The sequence below is a fragment of the Capra hircus genome (genome assembly GCF_001704415.2).
Source record: "Capra hircus breed San Clemente chromosome X unlocalized genomic scaffold, ASM170441v1, whole genome shotgun sequence".
NCBI lineage: Eukaryota > Metazoa > Chordata > Mammalia > Artiodactyla > Bovidae > Capra > Capra hircus.
The window spans coordinates 51254214-51272525 of NW_017189516.1; the positions used below are offsets into that span (position 1 = coordinate 51254214).

Here is an 18312-nt window from a genome sequence, read left to right on the forward strand (position 1 = left end):
AAACATAGAACACAAGGAGGTGCATTTTATAAGGAGAGAATTAACTTCTAAATTCCTGAGATGCAAGCCATTTATAGCCAAAATTACCCCAGGAAAACATTCTAAATTACTCTTAAAGCACATTATACATGATCTTGTATACGAAACCTTATACAAACACAGGGATGCGTGAACATTTTATATCTGTGATAATGTACAATATATGATGAATTATATGAAACTAAAATTTTACACTTTTTTCTTCTTTTTGCCAGATGCATATAGTTGAAATCTATATAAATTAAATGTACATATGCTGGAACTCTGTTGAACTAGAATAAGCACTGGCCATGAAAAGCTCTTCAGGTGTCACCTGTGTCACCTGGGAACCTACTTGGGCCTTAGCTGACTCCTCAACAAAATGAGGAAGATAGAGGTAACATTCACTTTTCTTTGGTTCAAAATCATAAAGGGTCATAAGGGGTATTAATTTTATAAAAGTGAGCTTCTTCAGAATCATCCATTCAATGAGTTCTGCAATTCTTTTCTTTGTCAAGAATTCATCCACTTGACTAGGTTTACCCACTCCATGACCACAATAGACATCTAACTCTGAGGCTCACAAAGAATGTTATAAACGGCCCTTTGCTGGTGAAACAAATTCCTCTCTGTTCTCAACAACATCCTCTCCTCTGAAATGCAAGGGCCTTTGGGGTGGTGAGGGCATGAAAGAGTATTTACAACATTTCTTCCTGAAAATTTTCAAACTAAAAATTGGAAAGATTTTACTGAATGACAACTTTTATATGACCTGGTCAACAAAACTCTATTTGTGTCTCAGCCTTTAAACCTCTTAAATCCAAAATAAATCCTGCAAGAAGTGTCCCATGCCTGTCTACAGTTTTAAGTAATCCTGTTTTCAAAAGTATGCTTTGGGGAGAGATACTAGCTCTGAAAGATATATTGAAATGCTTCTCTTCTAAGACACTAATACTGTAGATTCACTTCTGTATGTTCCGTTAGTTATGTGTCTTCCTTCCAGCTTTTGAACATGTCATTTTAAAAGCTGTGCTCATCGCAACCTTTCAGCAGGTCGTCAGAGGCCTACTCCTGTCTACCCATCACCTCGTTGAACAAGGGGAGACTAGAGTAGTTCATTTCTTTCCTGAGACCTCCTACCACTCTTGTCATCTTTCCCTTCAGAAAAAGAGCATGGGCATTAAAGTCAGGCCTGGGATCAAATCCTGCTCTATCATTCAGTGACTAGCCAAGTGACTACAAAATTTAAATTGCAACTATTTAAAATTACAACCCTGTCCCCTACACCTCAAGTTCATGGTTTCTCCTAACCTTGTTCTAGTTTTAATTTTTTCCACAGAACGTCTCACTTAACATATTTACTTACTATTATATAATTATATATGTAATATAAATAACATGACTTCATATATACATATATATTTACGTTATTTAGCTCCTACGCCTAGAAAGTGAACTCCATGAGGGAACAGATCTGAGTTCAATTACTTTCTCAAAAGCTTATAATAGTCCCTGACAAATAGTAGGTACTCAACAAATACTTGTTAAGCAAATTAAGAGAAAGGAGTCACTCAGGATATAAATAATTAAAATTATTTTTTAAACCTTTCTGGCCTCCTCCTCCTTACACATCTGTCCTAAAGAGGTTACGCTTGTTTCTATATGATGACACAGCTCTGAGTACACACATTCCCCCCACATCTCAGGGAATATAAAATGAAACTTACATCATAGTCCTCTGCCAGGAATCATGCACTTCCATGATTATGGAATAAACAGTCTATGATCTTTATTGCAATATGGCTCATAGATAGTAAGAAATAAAGCAATTGTGTTTTTAATCTGAAAATGTCAACTCTATCTAACTGAAGTGTGCATGACCATGACATACCAACAAATGAAGAAAAAAAATTAAAGGTACAATTGAAATTATTAAAATATTGGGAATGAAATCCTGGTCAATTTTACCCTGTGTCAGTTCCAGTCATGTACACTGAGTCTGTAAGACGCCTCTTCTACGTTGTTGGAATGAGGAGAGGTTCTATTATAGAATAATGGCCACCAGGTTCCTCCCTCCCATTTCTTAAGGCTCCATCCCTCTATAATTCTAACTCATCCAGGCTTTCAGATGCCATGATTTTCTTCTTGTGCAACTCCAATCTTTTGGGCATCATCCTTTTTATTCACCATAACCTTTGTTCTTTGGATTATGGATATCAAAATTTAAGGAGGCATCCTTTCCTACTTGCTGTAGGATGCCTCTTATACTTGGTTTGACTTTTAAATATTTTGGATGCACAAGTCAGTGATGAATTCTATTTCTCCCTTACCATCTCTTCCCTCTCCCTTTCTATCCTCCCTCTTCTCCTTCTCCTTATTGATTAGACTGTGTTTTACATTTTCTAGAAATCACATTTTCAGAAATCACATTTTACGTCAACATTTTCAGCAATCAAGGTATAAGGGTACAGAATCAAGAAATGAAGACTTCTTGGAGGTAAGCAATTAGAAGAAGGCTACTGCTGCTGCTGCTAAGTCGCTTCAGTCTAGCAGTTTCATAATACTAGTAGCAAGAAGACATCAGCTAGACGTTTAATTGATAGAATCAGGGAAAGGAACAGATGAGAAAGAACCTTCTGAGGGCCAGAACAAGGCTTGATGATTGTCAACACTCTTTCCCGCAAAGGAGTTCAATTTTAATGTAATCAGATTGTGGAGCTATTTTGTGAGCCCCAGGGCATTATTAAAAACAATAGCACAATCACCTAGCAATTAGTGAACGCTAATACTGGGTCCCATACAAAAACAGGCAGATGGACCAAAGCTTAAAGGAGAAATCAGGGGAAAAGATAGTTGAAGAGAGCCTAGCTAACTCTACAACCATCCATAGTAGTCAGGGAAACTGTGTACATGCCCAAGGCAGGACCTCGTGACGCATGACATCAGAAGCTACACACTGAAAAGGAACAGACTTCACCAAATTAGTCCAGACAAACCAGTAAACAAATTAATGAGCAAAAAAAAAAAAAAAAAACACAGTAACAACAAGCCCCAGAGGAGCATGCTGCTGCCGCCAAGTCACTTCAGTCGTGTCTGACTCTGTGCAACCCCATAGAAAGTTACTATAATGCCTAAAATATCCAGTTTTCAACAAAAAATTACAAGACATGCAAGAAAAAAATTTCACAGGGAAAACTAAGCAGACAATAAGCCTTTGAGGATTAGGAGTAGACAACAAACTGCGCAAAATTCTTAAAGAGATGGAAATACCAGAACACCTGACCTGCCTCTTGAGAAATCTGTATGCAGATCAGGAAGCAATAGTTAGAACTGGACATGGAACAACAGACTGGTTCCAAATAGGGAAAGGAGTACATCAATGCTGTATACTTGTCACTCTGCTTATTTAACTTACATGTACAGTACATCATGAGAAATGCTGGACTGGATGAAGCACAAGCTGGAATCAAGATTGCCGGGAGAAATATCAATAACCTCAAATATGCAGATGATACCACCCTTATGGCAGAAAGCAAAGAAGAACTAAAGAGCCTCTTGATGAAAGTGAAAGAGGAGAGTGAAAAAGTTGGCTTAAAGCTCAACACTCAGAAAACTAAGATCATGGCATCTGGTTCCATCACTTCATGGGAAATAGATGGGGAAACAATAGAAACAGTGAGAGACTATTTTCTTGGGCTCCAAAATCACTGCAGATGGTGATTGCAGCCATGAAATTAAAAGATGCTTACTCCTTGGAAGAAAAGTTATGACCAACCTAGTCAGTATATTAAAAAGCAGAGACATTACTTTTTCAACAAAGGTCAGTCTAGTCAAATCTATGGTTTTTCCAGTGGTCATGTATGGATGTGAGAGTTGGACTATAAAGAAAGCTGAGCACTGAAGAATTGATGCTTTTGAACTGTGGTGTTGGAGAAGACTCTTGAGAGTCCCTTGGACTGCAAGGAGATCCAACCAGCCCATCCTAAAGGAGATCAGTCCTGGGTGTTCATTGGAAGGACTGATGCTGAAGCTGAAACTCCAATATTCTGGCCACCTGATGTGAAGAACTGACTCACTGGAAAAGACCCTGATGCTGGGAATGATTGAAGGCAGGAGGAGAAGGGGATGACAGAGGGTGAGATGGTTGGATGGCATCACCAACTCAATGGAAGTAAGTTTGAGTCCATCAGTGGTGATGGACAGGGAGGCCTGGCATGCTACAGTCCATGGGGTCGCAAAGAGTTGAACACGACTGAGCGACTGAATTAGCAGACAAGTATTTCAAACCAATTATTATACATATATATAAAACACTTCACTGAATAAGAACAGAACACATTTTCTTCTCAAGAGCACACAGCATTTTTCAAGACAGACCATATGCTGAGCATTAAAAAAAAAAGCCTCAATAAGTTTTAAAAGGATTTCAATCATGCTAAGTATGTCCTTCAACCACGCTATGTCCTTCAACCACAAATTCAAGTAGAAATAATTAAGAGAAGGAAATATGAGAAATTCATAAATATGCAGAAATTAAACAACATATTCCTAAATGACATATATGTTAAAGAAAAGTAATTAGAAAATTCTCTGAGATTACTGAAAACAAAAGCACAACATAGCAAAATTCACAAGATGGAGCTAAAGCAGTACTCACAGGGAAATCTATAGCTTCATTGGCAAAGGATAAAGAGTTCAAATGAATGACACTAACTTTCACCTTAGGAAACTAGAAAAAGAAGACCAAAATAAATCTAAATCAGAAGACAAGGAAAAAATAAAGACTAAAGCAGAAATAAATGGAGAGAACAGAAAACAATAGAGAAAAGTAAAAAAAAAAAAAAAAATTGATTCCTTGAAGAGACCAATAAAACTGAAAATCTTAGTGAGATTGACCAAGCAAAAAGAGACTCAGATTACTAAAATCAGAAATGAAAGGGGAGGCATCGCTTGTGAAGAAATTTCAAAATATATATTTTTAACAAATATATTTCATATATATGTATATCTTACAATCAACTTGAGGCCAACAAATTAGATAAACTAGATGAATGGACAAGTTTCAAGAAAGACACAAACTATCAAGGATATCAAGATCAGTCAGTTCAGTCGCTCAGTAGTATCCGACTCTTTGCGACCCCATGAATCTCAGCACGCCAGGCCTCCCTGTCCATCACCACCTCCTGGAGTTCACTCAGACTCACGTCCATCGAGTCCGTGATGCCATCCAGCCATCTCATCCTCAGTCGTCCCCTTCTCCTCCTGCCCCCAATCCCTCCCAGCATCAGAGTCTTTTCCAATGAGTCAACTCTTTGCATGAGGTGGCCAAAGTACTGGAGTTTCAGCTTCAGCATCATTCCCTCCAAAGAAATCCCAGGGCTGATCTCCTTCAGAAGGACTGGTTGGATCTCCTTGCAGTCCAAGGGACTCTCAAGAGTCTTCTCCAACACCACAGTTCAAAAGCATCAATTCTTCGGCACTCAGCTTTCTTCACAGTCCAACTCTCACATCCATACATGACCACTGGAAAAACCATAGCCTTGACTAGATGGACCTTTGTTGACAAAGTAATGTCTCTGCTTTTGAATATGCTATCTAGGCTGGTCATAGCTTTTCTTCCAAGGAGTAAGTGTCTTTTAATTTCATGGCTGCAGTCAGCATCTGCAGGGATTTTGGAGCCCAAAAAAATAAAGTCTGACACTCTTTCCACTGTTTCCCCAACTATTTGCCATGAAGTGATGGGACCAGATGCCATGATCTTCGTTTTCTGAATGTTGAGCTATAAGCCAACTTTTTCACTCTCCACTTTCACTTTCATCAAGAGGCTTTTTAGTTCTTCTTCACTTTCTGCCACAAGGGTGGTGTCATCTGCATATCTGAGGTTATTGATATTTCTCCCGGCAATCTTGATTCCAGCTTGTGCTTCTTCCAGCCCAGAGTTTCTCATGATGTACTCTGCATAGAAGTTAAATAAGCAGGGTGACAATATACAGCCTTGACGTGCTCCTTTTCCTATTTGGAACCAGTCTGTTGTTCCATGTCCAGTTCTAACTGTTGCTTCCTGACCTGCATATAGGTTTCTCAAGAGGCAGGTCAGGTGGTCTGGTATTCCCATCTCTTTCAGAATTTTCCACAGTTTATTGTGATCCACACAGTCAAAGGCTTTGGCATAGTCAACAAAACAGAAATAGATGTTTTTCTGGAACTCTCTTGCTTTTTCAATGATCCAGTAGATATTGGCAATTTGATCTCTGGTTCCTCTGCCTTTTCTAAAACCAGCTTGAACATCTGGGAGTTCACGGTTCACATATTGCTGAAGCCTGGCTTGGAGAATTTTTAGCATTACTTTACTAGCGTGTGAGATGAGTGCAACTGTGCGGTAGTTTTAGCATTCTTTGGCATTGCCTTTCTTTGGGATTGGAATGAAAACTGACCTTTTCCAGTCCTGTGGCCACTGCTGATACCAAGATACAACTACTCAAAAAGTAAAAAATCTGAATAGAATTATAGCAAGAAAGAAGACTGAATTAGTCGTTTTAAAACTGCCTACAAAGAAAAAAGCCCAGGCTCAGAAGGCTTCACTGATGAATTCTACTACACATTTGAAGAATTAATATCAATCCTTCACACAAATTCCTCCAAAAAATAGATAGAGGAGATAATACTTCCTATCTCATCCTATGAGGTCGATTTTACAATAACACCAAAGACATCACAAGAAAGAAAACTATAGACTAATATCCTTTATGAATATATATATATAAATCCTCAAAAAGTAGCAAAATGAAGCCAACAACAGATAAAATGGATTCTATGCCATGACCAAGAGGGATTTATCCCAGAAATGTAAGATTGGCTTAACATCTGAAATCAATCAATGTAATATACCACATTAGTAGAATAAAGAACAAATTATACATGATCATCCTAACAGATACAGAAACGCATTTGACAAAGTCCAACACTCTTTCATGGTAAAAAACAACAAAAAAAACACCCAAGAAAGTAGGCACAGAAGAGAAATTCCTCAATCTGATGAGGGATAGTTAACATATAAACAAACAACTAATATGCTTAATGGGAAAGACTGAATGCTCCCCCCTAATATTAGGAATTAGACAAGGATGTCTACTCCGACCACTTCTATTTTTCAGCACTGTACTAGAGGTTCTAGACAGGACAATGAAGCGAGAAAAAGAAATAAAAGGCAGGCAGAGTGGAAAGAAAGAAGCATGTTCTTGTTTTTATTTAACACAAAGTCCCAGGGAATCCACTAAAAACAGTTAGAATAAACAAGTTTATCAAGGTTGACAACATGAGATCAGTATATAAAAGTCAATATATACCAACAATGAACAACCCAAAATGTAATTAAGAAAACAATTCTACTTAATATAGTGTCAGAAGTATTTGGGAATAAATTAGGAATAACTTTAACAAGTGTTTCCATGTATGTGATTACAAAGCACTGTTGAAATGAAAGATCTAAACAAACGGAAAGTCTTCACACATTCATGGAATTAAAGATACAATATTGTTAAGATTGCAATAGTATCTAAATTGATCCACAAATTCAAGGCAATCTCTACCAAAATTCCAGCTCTTTTTTTTGATAGAGATTGAGAAGCTGACTCTAAAATTCATATGGAAATTCAAGGGACCCAGAATAGTCAAAACAATCTTGAAAAAGAAGAAAGCTGGAGAACTCACACTTTACAGTTTCAAAACTTTCTATAAAGCTATAGTGATCAAAACTGTGTTATCTTGACATAAGGATAGACATATAAATCACTGGATAGAATCAAGAGTTTAGAAATAAACCTTCATATTTATGGACAATTGATTTTCATAAGGGTGCCAAGAAAATTCAATGAGAGGAAGTCTTTTTAACAAATGGTGCTGGAATAATTGGATATCCACATGCAATAAAATTAATTTGGACACCTACCTCACACTATCCACAAAAATTAACTCAAAATGGATCAGACACCTAAAGGTAAGAGCTGAAACTATAAAATTTTCAGAGGAAAACACAGGAATAAATCTTCATGATTTGGGGTTAGGCAATGGCTTCTTAGATACAACACCAAAACTCAAAGCAAAAGCACTAATCTTTTAGTCTGACTGAGTAAAAGGAGCCAGAGACAAAAGATCACACACTGTATGGGTCCTCTTCTATAATACATCCAGAACAGACAAATCTACTAAGACCAAAAGGTCTAATCTGCAGGGATGGGAAGAAAATGGGAAGTGACAGGTAATAGTATGTGCAGTTCCTTTTCCAGGTGATGAAAATATTCTAAATTTAGATTGTGGGGATAGTTGTACATTGTGAATATACCAAACTCAATGAATTATATACTTTAAGTGAGTGAATTATATGGCATTTGAATGATATTTCAATTAAGCTGTTAAAATACAGTAATGGATTTAGAGAAAGGATATGATCTGCTGAGAAAGGTAAGTCACTTTTTCTATATTATTAGGGATCATCTACGCTGCATCTTCACTGCCACTTTAGTGAACAGTCTGATTACTCACCTGCTCCCATTCCTGCTTTGTTAATTGTTCAGAAAAGGATCCACTTGTTCTGCTTCCCTGAGCCACAGTGGTTGTACCCAATTTATTTTTCTTCTCAGCACGGTCTCCATCCATTGGAATTGGTGGCATCAGCACAGATCTCATCTACAAAACAAATTCACGCTTTAGCCAAGCCCTTTGCTTAGTCTGCTGCATGTAGAAACTTCAGCACTAGTTGCTATTTTGTCTATATTATTGCGCCTCAACTCAATGGAAAATACATGATCACCTGTTCCATCTCACCTACCTCCTTCATCTTACTGATGCACTGATCTCTATAAACTGGGCCTGTTAAGCTCTGTTTGCACATTTTTCAACTAGAGACACTGTCTTACAGGTAAAGTTTCCCATTAGAGTTTCTAAAAGACCCCAGAGGCACAGATGTTAGTGGAGACATGTTCTTTGGCGTTGTGACGGGAAATGGAAGATGCTAAGGGAAAATGAGTCTCCCTCTGAGCCTTTATCTATACATAGAGCTAAGAGAGAACAAATAGGCCTGGAGTTCAGAAACACCTCTTAAGAGGATGGCTGCTTTTCTTTTTGTTGTGTTTTCCAGGAGAAATGAGAGAAAGTATATCTATGTCCAAGAAAGTTCACAAAGGGGACATAAACTGAAAACTTTGGAAGCCTTCTAACTTAAGTGCACTGGGTTCTCAGTCTGACCTGCCAGCAACTGAACATTACATCTAATCCTAGTAAAAAAGGTAATATATTTCTTTGGAAACAAAATGTCTTTCTGACAGTACATCAATTATTATAATCCATTCTATGTTCCCTTACATAATTTGAGACTGCAATTTTATACTTGTTTCTTTGTAGCACCATACCTTTATACAAAACAATTTGAAGCAATGGTTCTATTACATTGGAAGTCTTAGTTCAGCGATAGACAATTCTCTGAGGTAGGCACTTAAGTTTCTTCTATAAACTAGGGTGTCTAGAAAATCTTACCTTTATTTTTCAAATATAAAAGCAAACTGTATTCTGAGGTCCTATCTCATTGAGATCGTTGGAATTTAATTTCAGCTATTATTAGTGAGCTCACAGCCTACCTCCCTGTCTCCTGTCCAGCAAATGTCTCCAGGTCTTAGGCAGAGCAGAGTATTTTGGGAGGAAACTCTGGACTTGGGTCCACACAATTCACTTCTGATAAGGTCATCGGGCAGGACAAAGCCACATGGTCTCATAAGTACTGTGGCTCTTCTGTTTTCAAAGCCATGTGGGATCAGGACACTTTGCGCAGTCCCTGCTGGGTGCCACATCATCATTTTCTCCTGGGGGACCTACTAGCAATCTCTTCCTATAACCTCTGCCAAGGAGTTTGAACAATACTAAACCAGAGGCTTAAGTATTATAGTCTTCCTTCTCTGTCCCTCTGCATTCACCACCCCCCCTTTCCAACCTGCCCACTTTACAAAATACCTTTAATGAACCTGCAGTGGAGGCTGTCATCGAGTTCCCCCAACTTTACCCCTCCCCCATGAGCAACTAAATCATACAGCAGGTGTAAACCAGGAAGTATGTTCACCCCTACATTTGGAGGTCCAAACAGAAGGGCAAGTGGGGGTTATAAAACTAACCTGAAAATCTGTTTTTGTATCTCATCTGATAGAGTTCCAAAGGCTTAAACCTACTACTTTCATTATATTTCATACAAAGAACATGTGCTACCAGTTCAACTTCGTTCTAGCAGAGTAGACAAAAAACATACAAGTCAAATTTCTACCTTTAAAGCTAGTCTTAACAGTAGGTGGAACAATGATCCCCTAAGGGGGTGAAATGTGAGGTATCCTGGGAAAATTTCTGGCCTCAAAATTTCTCCCCAGGGTCTCTCTTGGTGACTGAAATTTAAACCTCAGTTTTAAGTATCATGAAAAAGAGGACAGAGTTGGAGAAGAGAGCTTTATGTTCAGAGTTTACTCTATGCCATCTTTTTCATCTAGGTAATTATATTTAACCTTCCCAGCAATTCAATATGGTAGGTATTTTTTAGCTTTAGTGCATAGATGTGGGAACTGAGGCTTAGAAATCATTGGTACCTTACCCAGTCACCCAGCCAGGAAGGAGCAGAAGCAGGATGTAATAGATGTAATGTTAGCTACATCTGTCTGATGTCAGAGCTTCACAGTGTTTACTAGGTTAAGGTGGCTCTCAATTTAGGGTCTCCACAGAAATAGTAATGGACATTTCAGAAAAATGCTCTTAATATCTCAAAAAGCCCGAGAGAGGACTGGCTTCTCAGGCTAACCTCAGGAAAGGAAAAGTTTTCAATCTGATCAATTAGTAGTGGCTGCCACAGCTGATTAGTGCTGTTGTCACAGGGCCAGTGGTGGTGGAGTGTTGCATTCCTGCCATGCGCTTGCCAATATTTGACTGACAAAAACATCCTGTTCCCTTGTTCTTGGCTAGAATCATAGCCACTCATTATGTTAACAATTACTATCTCATGTTGATTCAAACATCTTATTGGCTTGACTATTTGCTGAGATGCTAAGAAAGGTACCTTAAATTAGGGTGGCCCTACAATTTATTGCAACTGGAGAGTGAAGGGAGGTGGTATTAACACCCACACCAAGACAACAGGTATAAACCAGGAAGTATGGTTATCACTGGGTGAGGCTGGGGAGGGGGTATGTAAAATCAGCACAGAATCAGGAAAGGAGTCGTAAAAAAAAGTTTTTATCCAGTTTTATCTTAGGTTTGCCCTATTTCAGTCTTAATTCTCTTAGGAAGTATTCAACAAACATTAATCCTGTCTACATCTTAGGTGCTGGAGTTATATCAGTGAACTAGAGAAACAGAGGAAGATGGTAAACAAATAGTACCATAATCGCTTATTTAATATTGGTAACTGTTATGAAGGAGAGGTACAAGGGGCTTGAGAGCAAACGGACGGGGACCTGATCTAGTCTGGAGGTTGTGGAGGGCTTTCCAGGGGAGGGGTATGTTTAAGCTGAAATTAGAAGGATGAGAAGGAGTTGGTGCCAATATAATCATTCATATGTATATAAAGGTATAAGGACTATAAAAACTCAAGGTGAACAGGAATCACATGTCCACATCAAATTAAATTCTGGTTCTAGATTCCCCTTGCCTAGATTGGTAGGAATTTGATTAACAGTCCTGAGGAGCAGGGTTTAGGTTTCTCACTAGGACCGCACATGATCACCGGGCTCAGAGCTGCCACTGGTCGTCATGCCCAGGTGGTTCCCCTGGCTGGGTTCTTGACAGGCAGAAGGCAATTCCAGTCACTCTGCAAAACCCCACCAAAGAAGCCTTTCACCAAGCCTCAGAGCTTCAGGCCCCACACAGCCACTTCCCTCAGAGGGTCAACACATTCCTGCTCTGCTTGTGCTGTATTGAATACGGTTACTTAGGTTTAAAATATTAAACCCCGCTAAAAAAAAATATCCTGAGCCATTTGGAATACATATGGGAAATCACAACAATTCAGAAACAAACTGCTGTATGATTCTACTTCTATAAGGCTCCTGGAGGAGTCAAATTCTTAGAGCTATAACACAGAATGGTGGCTACCAAAGGCTGGGGAAGGTGGAATTGGCAATTAGTGCTTAACGGGTAGTTTCAGTTTCAGAAAATGGAAAGTTTTAAAAATAGATGGTAGTGGCAGTAGTGACAGTTGCACAATAATGTGAAAGTACTTAATGCCACTGAACTGCACACTTAAAAATGGTTAAAGTGGGAAACTTTATGTTGGTATATTTTACCACATTAATTAATTCGAAATTTTAACTTTTCAAAAATCAAGATTTTTCACTTTTAGAAGCTATTATGAAATGCCAATATTTTCCCACTTTCACCGTGAATTAAAAAAAAAATTTTTCCATATATAGAAGTTATCAGTTTAGTTCTTTATCATGCAATCATGGATTTTCTTAAAATTTTTACTCATTTTTTCAGTTACAGCAATCACTAAAACATGAATCTATATAAAACAATACATGCAAGAAGCTATGTATCCCTTTGTAAATCTGAGACAACATTCATGCAAACATTGCTTCTTACTTTGTTTCTTTCTATACGGTGGAGTAAATTCAAGTCTGTGGACTCTGATATCCCTCCATGTATGACCAGGACTTCATTGTCAATGATTGTACCAATTGGGAGCCAGGTATAGACCTCTTCCAAGATTTGTAAGATTTTTTTTCCGTGCAGCTGTAAGTAAGAGCTTAAGTAAGTTTGTTTTTCTGATAGGTTCAATTTTACTCAATAGTCCCAACATATGGACAAAAACCATCAGTTTTCATGCCACCCAAACTAGGTTAGGATGGACAAACTAACCAACAAGCATGCATTAACCATCTTTTAATTCTCTTTTTTTCATACTTTGACTTGCTGACCCAGGGGAAGAGACTGCCCCTCCCAAGGCTAGTTAATTCCTAGAGATAGTAAGGAGTTATCTTTTGTATGTAAAGCAGAGTGCCTTTCATATGCAAATCAACCTACCCAGAGCCCATCCTCCCAACTAGTCCTTTGCGGATTTAACCAGCCTGCCAATGCAGGAGACATGAGGTTCCATCCCTGGGTTGGGAAGATTCCCCTGGAGGACCGCATGGCAACCCACTCCAATATTCTTGCCTGGAGACTCCCATGGACAGAGGAGCCTGGTGGGCTACAGTCCATGGGGTCACAAAGAGTCGGACACATCTTAGCAGCACACCTAGGGCCACTATTTCCTGCTCCAATCACCCCAGGGCCAGCCAGATACCAGGCAACCATGGACAGCCTGTAAACCCCAGAGCCCGCTGAAATTACTCAAACGAGCCAATCCTAAACCTGCTTACACTGCCTCACCCATTTCTTCCTGAGAAAACCACAATAAAGGCTCCTGCCACTGCCTCTAACTGACCCTGAGGTGCAGTCCCATATGGTATGGTGTTCCACTGACCAGTTTCTAAGGAATTGTGAGTAAAAATCTTTCTCTTCATGAGAGCCATTTCCATGTTTTACCAAACATGAGTAAAACAAATCCCAGATATCTCTGAAACAGAGTTTGTATCTGTCACAATGAAAAAGCTTGGTTTAGCACAGAAAGAGAAACAGGTCTTCACCATGGCCAGGGCTTCCTTTTGTGCTTTTATTGGCCTGGACTCTGATTAATTTTCCCATCATCCTTCTTGAAGCTTTTTCTTTTTTTAAACTTTTATACATAAACAGCAAAGAGGATGTAAAAAAAAAAAAGTAGATGAGTCTTACCTTATATTTATGTAAAATTTCTTTCGTGAAGCCATACCTGAAAAAAACAATGGGATTTCAACTCTTTCACTGAATGTTGATAACTCCCACTCGCATGAGTCAAGTCATGCAAAAAAGCAAGTCCTTGACATCTTACTATCTATCACAAGTATCAAAAACTCAAGCAACTAGACTTCAGTTGGAATTGTTACTTACTCAAGTCTTTGTTAGGCACTATGGGAAAGAACAAAGCAGCTGATGATGTCATCCCTACCCTCAAGGAGTTTAGAGTATAGCTGGGAAAAGAAGATAAATTTTCATGAAACCAATACAAGACAACTTAAGAAATATGTGGTAGGCACCGGTGTCTAAGTACTGCAACTATTCAGAGATGTGTGCTGTGGCCACTGAGGGAAGGTGTGTGGGAGAATGTTTTTCATTTAGATAGAATTTCTCAGACATCCTATACCTTATGGTAAATGAATGATTAGGAGGGAAAAAAGACCAAAGACAAAGAAAAGCCTAGAAGGTAATAAGTTGGTTCTTAATACTCTCTCTGACATAGCTCATGTAATGGTATTGAGGGTTTTAATAAAAAGTATCAGGAAGTTTAATGCCTGAACACCAGTCACTAAAAGGGATTTAATGATGAGATGTTTTTTCCAATACTTTCCTTGCCTTAAGATAATAATATATACCTTGAACACCCAACAAAGTAAAGTCAGAATGCAGCATACTCACTCCAGGTTTCCACACAAATCATGTCATGTGAAGCTTCTACAGTGTAACATGATGTTTCCAGAAATGAACTCAGTCCTGCCTATTCAACAGCACTTCAAATCTCCAATCAGCTTACCCCCAGCTGAACTCATCATTCTCCCTCAGCCCACCTTTTCCTCTTATCATGTTCCCAGTATCAGTGATATTGCAAATTCAACCTAGGAACCTGGAGGTCATCTTGATTCTCTCTTCTTTCAGGTCCTCCATACCACAATACCAAGCCTTAAATCATTGCCTAAACTCCTCTTGAATCTATCTACTTCTTTGTGTCTCCATCTCCCAGTCTAAGTGAGAACCCACCATCTATCTCTTCAACTATTATATTTCCTACTGGCATCCCCATATCCATTTTTGTCCCTCACCAAACTACTCTTACTGCTGCATCTTACAACACAAATTTTATAATACTCTTCAATGATTTTCTTCTGTCCTCAGAAGAAAGCTCAAATTCCTCTACAGTAATTTCTTACGTCTCCAGCCCTATCAGGTACTATCCTGTTCTTCAGTTTATGCTTCTCCTATCCTGAATTTCTTTCAAATCGAAAAAGTCCTTTCTCAATCTGCCTAAGTTGTCTCTTCACTGTGGAACACTGTTTCCCATCCACTCCTGCCATGGTCCTCTCTTGGTTTCCTAATTCATCCTTCAGGTCTCAGGCTAATGTCATATTTCTATGGGAGAACCTTCCAACCACCTCTCAGACAGGTTGGATCTCCCTCTTTACAAATTCATCACACTTGAAAAACCTGCTCAACTGTGTCTTCCCTGCTAGATGTAAATTCTAGGAGGGCAGGGGCCATGTCTCTTTCAGTAACCATTCAGCACTAGATGCTGAAGCTGAAGCTCCAACACTTTGGCCACCTGACGCATAGAGGTAACTCACTGGAAAAGTCCCTGATGCTGGGAAAGACTGATGGCAGGAGGAGAAGGGGGTGACAGAGGATAAGACGGATGGATGGCATCACCAACTCAATGGACATGAGTCTGAGCAAACTCTGGGAAATGGTGAAGGACAGGGAAGCCTGGCATGCTGCAGTTCATGGGGTCACAAAGAGTCCGACGACTAAGCGACTGAACAGCAACAACAACAAATAGAACTGAAGAGCTAAATAAATGGAAGAATAAATGGCATGCCCAAATAAATGTTTTGAGCTATATTACATATATGTATTGAGCTATATTTTATATATATATATATATATATATATATAGCCTCTGAAAATAGCCTTGGGATTTTTTTCCTTCATGTTTAGCATTTTCTTCCATACCTTAGGGTTAGAATTGAAACACTTGTTTTCAGGCCAAGTGCCAAAACTGCCCCAAAGAGAAAACTCATCAGTTGCTGAGCTTTGATTCAGGCACTCAAAAGCCCAGGACTGAAGCATTTAACATGCCATGCCTTAGTGCAAACTGGATTCTGTTTTTTCATAAAACAAGAAACAAAAGGAAAAGAAAAGGAGGAGAGGAAGAGGAGGAGGAAGGGAAAGGGGAAAGGAGGAGGAGGAAAGAAAGGAAAGAAGAACATCTGTCACTTACTGTGCCTTTCACAGCAAAAACTGGTAAACCACTTAATCAATCTTTATTCCCCCAACTTCCAGTGAGTCAGGTAGCTGAAATGCTATGTTACCACTCTTCTCAAATATGTTTATGAACAACTATGCCAGAAGCAATCACCATGTCATAAAAAAAATACACACATCAGTGAAAAACACAGTACTAGTTTCCGAGACAACTTCTGAGGCAAGCCAAAAGAGTATCGAGAGAATGAGGCCATCTAAACCTGCTCACAGAACAACTCCACCTCCAAACCTGGCCTAACACGTCTAGAAAGCACACAATTTGACTTGGGAAGGGTGGGCATGGGAGGAAGAACATAATAGAAGGGAAAAGGAAGGATTGGAAGAAAAGATAAGAAGGGAATTTCAGAGCAATTTATACTCACACAGTAGAGGATTGAGGGAGGTAAACAGGGGTAAGAACTGAGATCTTCCTTCAGATTCTCATCCCTACTTCTCTACACTCACCTCTAACTCTCTGCTAGGAAATAAACATGGTAGCATTTTCCAGAACAGGAAACAAAAGAGGAAATCTACAAGGCTAGGTTACCTCATATTCATCATAAAATCCTCATGGTTGCCTCTGTTCAAGTGCAGGTCATTTGGGTACACAAGAAAACTCACAAACAGGATCATTAGGATCTCCATGGAATTTTTTCCTCGATCTACAAAATCACCATTAAAAACATATGGGTTGGTCACTGAGGGGAGACCATTCTGTGGAAGGAAGAGGGGGGAAAAGGAGCAGTTAAAAGAATGTACTTTTAAAAGTAAGGTCTTGTACTTAACATTCACATGGATATGGAGAAAAGAGGCTGAGTCAGTTCTTCCACTGGGAAAAATCTGCTCACCCACTCAAGCCAATTTCACTCTTCCAGGGCAAGGGTGAAAGGTTTCACTCTTCTCCTGCAAGAGACCTTTCGGAAGTAAAGAATTAGCTTGGGACAGGAAGACTCCAGGGGGGTGGCTCATCCTACTCACTCCCATCCATGAAAACTATGAGTTTTCTCTGAAAGGACCTGATAATTATCCTATTAAAAATGGATTCTTTCATCTCTTCCTTGGGTAGAAGAGGGAAAAACACTGAACTAAGTAAGAGCCAGAAGTCGTTCATTCTAAGGGACCCTCTGTTTAATTTCTCTAGGCTGTGATTCTCTCAATTTGTAAAAACAACTCCATCCCAGATCAAAAATGAGAGATAGGATATCAAAGTGTAAGGTACTGTCCAACTGTGAGCAGAGCTAATACACCATCAGTCCACTCTGATACAATTACACCAGGTGTTGGAGGCATGTGTTCTAGACTGCTCACCAACCAGAGCCATATTTGTTGTTTAATATGTGGATTACCACTCCTTTAAAATATAGTGTTAGCATAAAAAAGGACTGGGATTAGGACAAAGGTCTGATCTTTATAGCAGCTATTCTTTCCTTTACTTCTGTACTAGTAAACTCTAAAATAAAACATGCCATGCCTGGTAGAGAAATGGTTGAGTGCATTTTTATTGCATAGTAAGATAATTCAAATGTCTAAAAAATACATTACAAAAAGAAAATTTTAAGTACTCGTATATTCTAATGTATGTCCTCTTTCAAAAAAGTTACCTTCAAGAAGTAATTCACATATTCTAGTTATGTTAATCTTTTTCAAATGATTTTCAATTTTTTCTTTTGTTAGGTTTCAAATTATGTAAGAAAATATTATTACTTTATAGTCATCACCTAGTATTTATATACATTTTAAATTGTTCATGTCAATATGACAAAAATAGTTGAAAAAATAAAATACAAGTTGTAGCATATAACTTAGGAATTCCAGAAGTCAGTATGCAACAAAACATGTTCTGAAGGCATCTGGAAAAGAGCAAGCAAGCAGTGGTGTGGTGTTCTAGGCCAGAAGACTTATTCTCTAATTCAGCTCCACTATTACCCATGTGTCCCTGGGCAAGTTATTTGATCATTATGAACTCTAGTTTCCTCATCTGTTAAATGACAACTTCCATGCTTATCATACAGGGCTACTTTGGAACTCACATGAGACTGTAGTGTGTAAAAACTACAGTGTGCTTTTAGCATAGTGTGTAAAAATTATAAAGCACCACACAAACTAAGAGATTCATTTTATTATGACCTCCATGTTATTTCTAACTTTACAATCCCACTACTTTATATTGTCTTATACGTG

General features: G+C 38.7%; 1 protein-coding gene across 6 annotated transcripts in view; it reads right to left on the reverse strand.

The window, feature by feature from the left end:
* The window catches only part of PPEF1 (protein phosphatase with EF-hand domain 1), a 147335-nt gene that overhangs the window by 19667 nt on the left and 109356 nt on the right, over positions 1 to 18312 (reverse strand). For all 6 annotated transcript variants that reach the window (XM_018044018.1, XM_018044019.1, XM_018044017.1 and 3 more), the window contains 4 exons: positions 16679 to 16845; positions 13816 to 13852; positions 12625 to 12774; positions 8560 to 8703 (listed from right to left, as the gene is read on the reverse strand). In XM_018044018.1, the coding sequence (XP_017899507.1) occupies positions 8560 to 8703; positions 12625 to 12774; positions 13816 to 13852; positions 16679 to 16845 (498 nt within the window). The remainder of the gene's footprint in view (positions 1 to 8559; positions 8704 to 12624; positions 12775 to 13815; positions 13853 to 16678; positions 16846 to 18312) is intronic.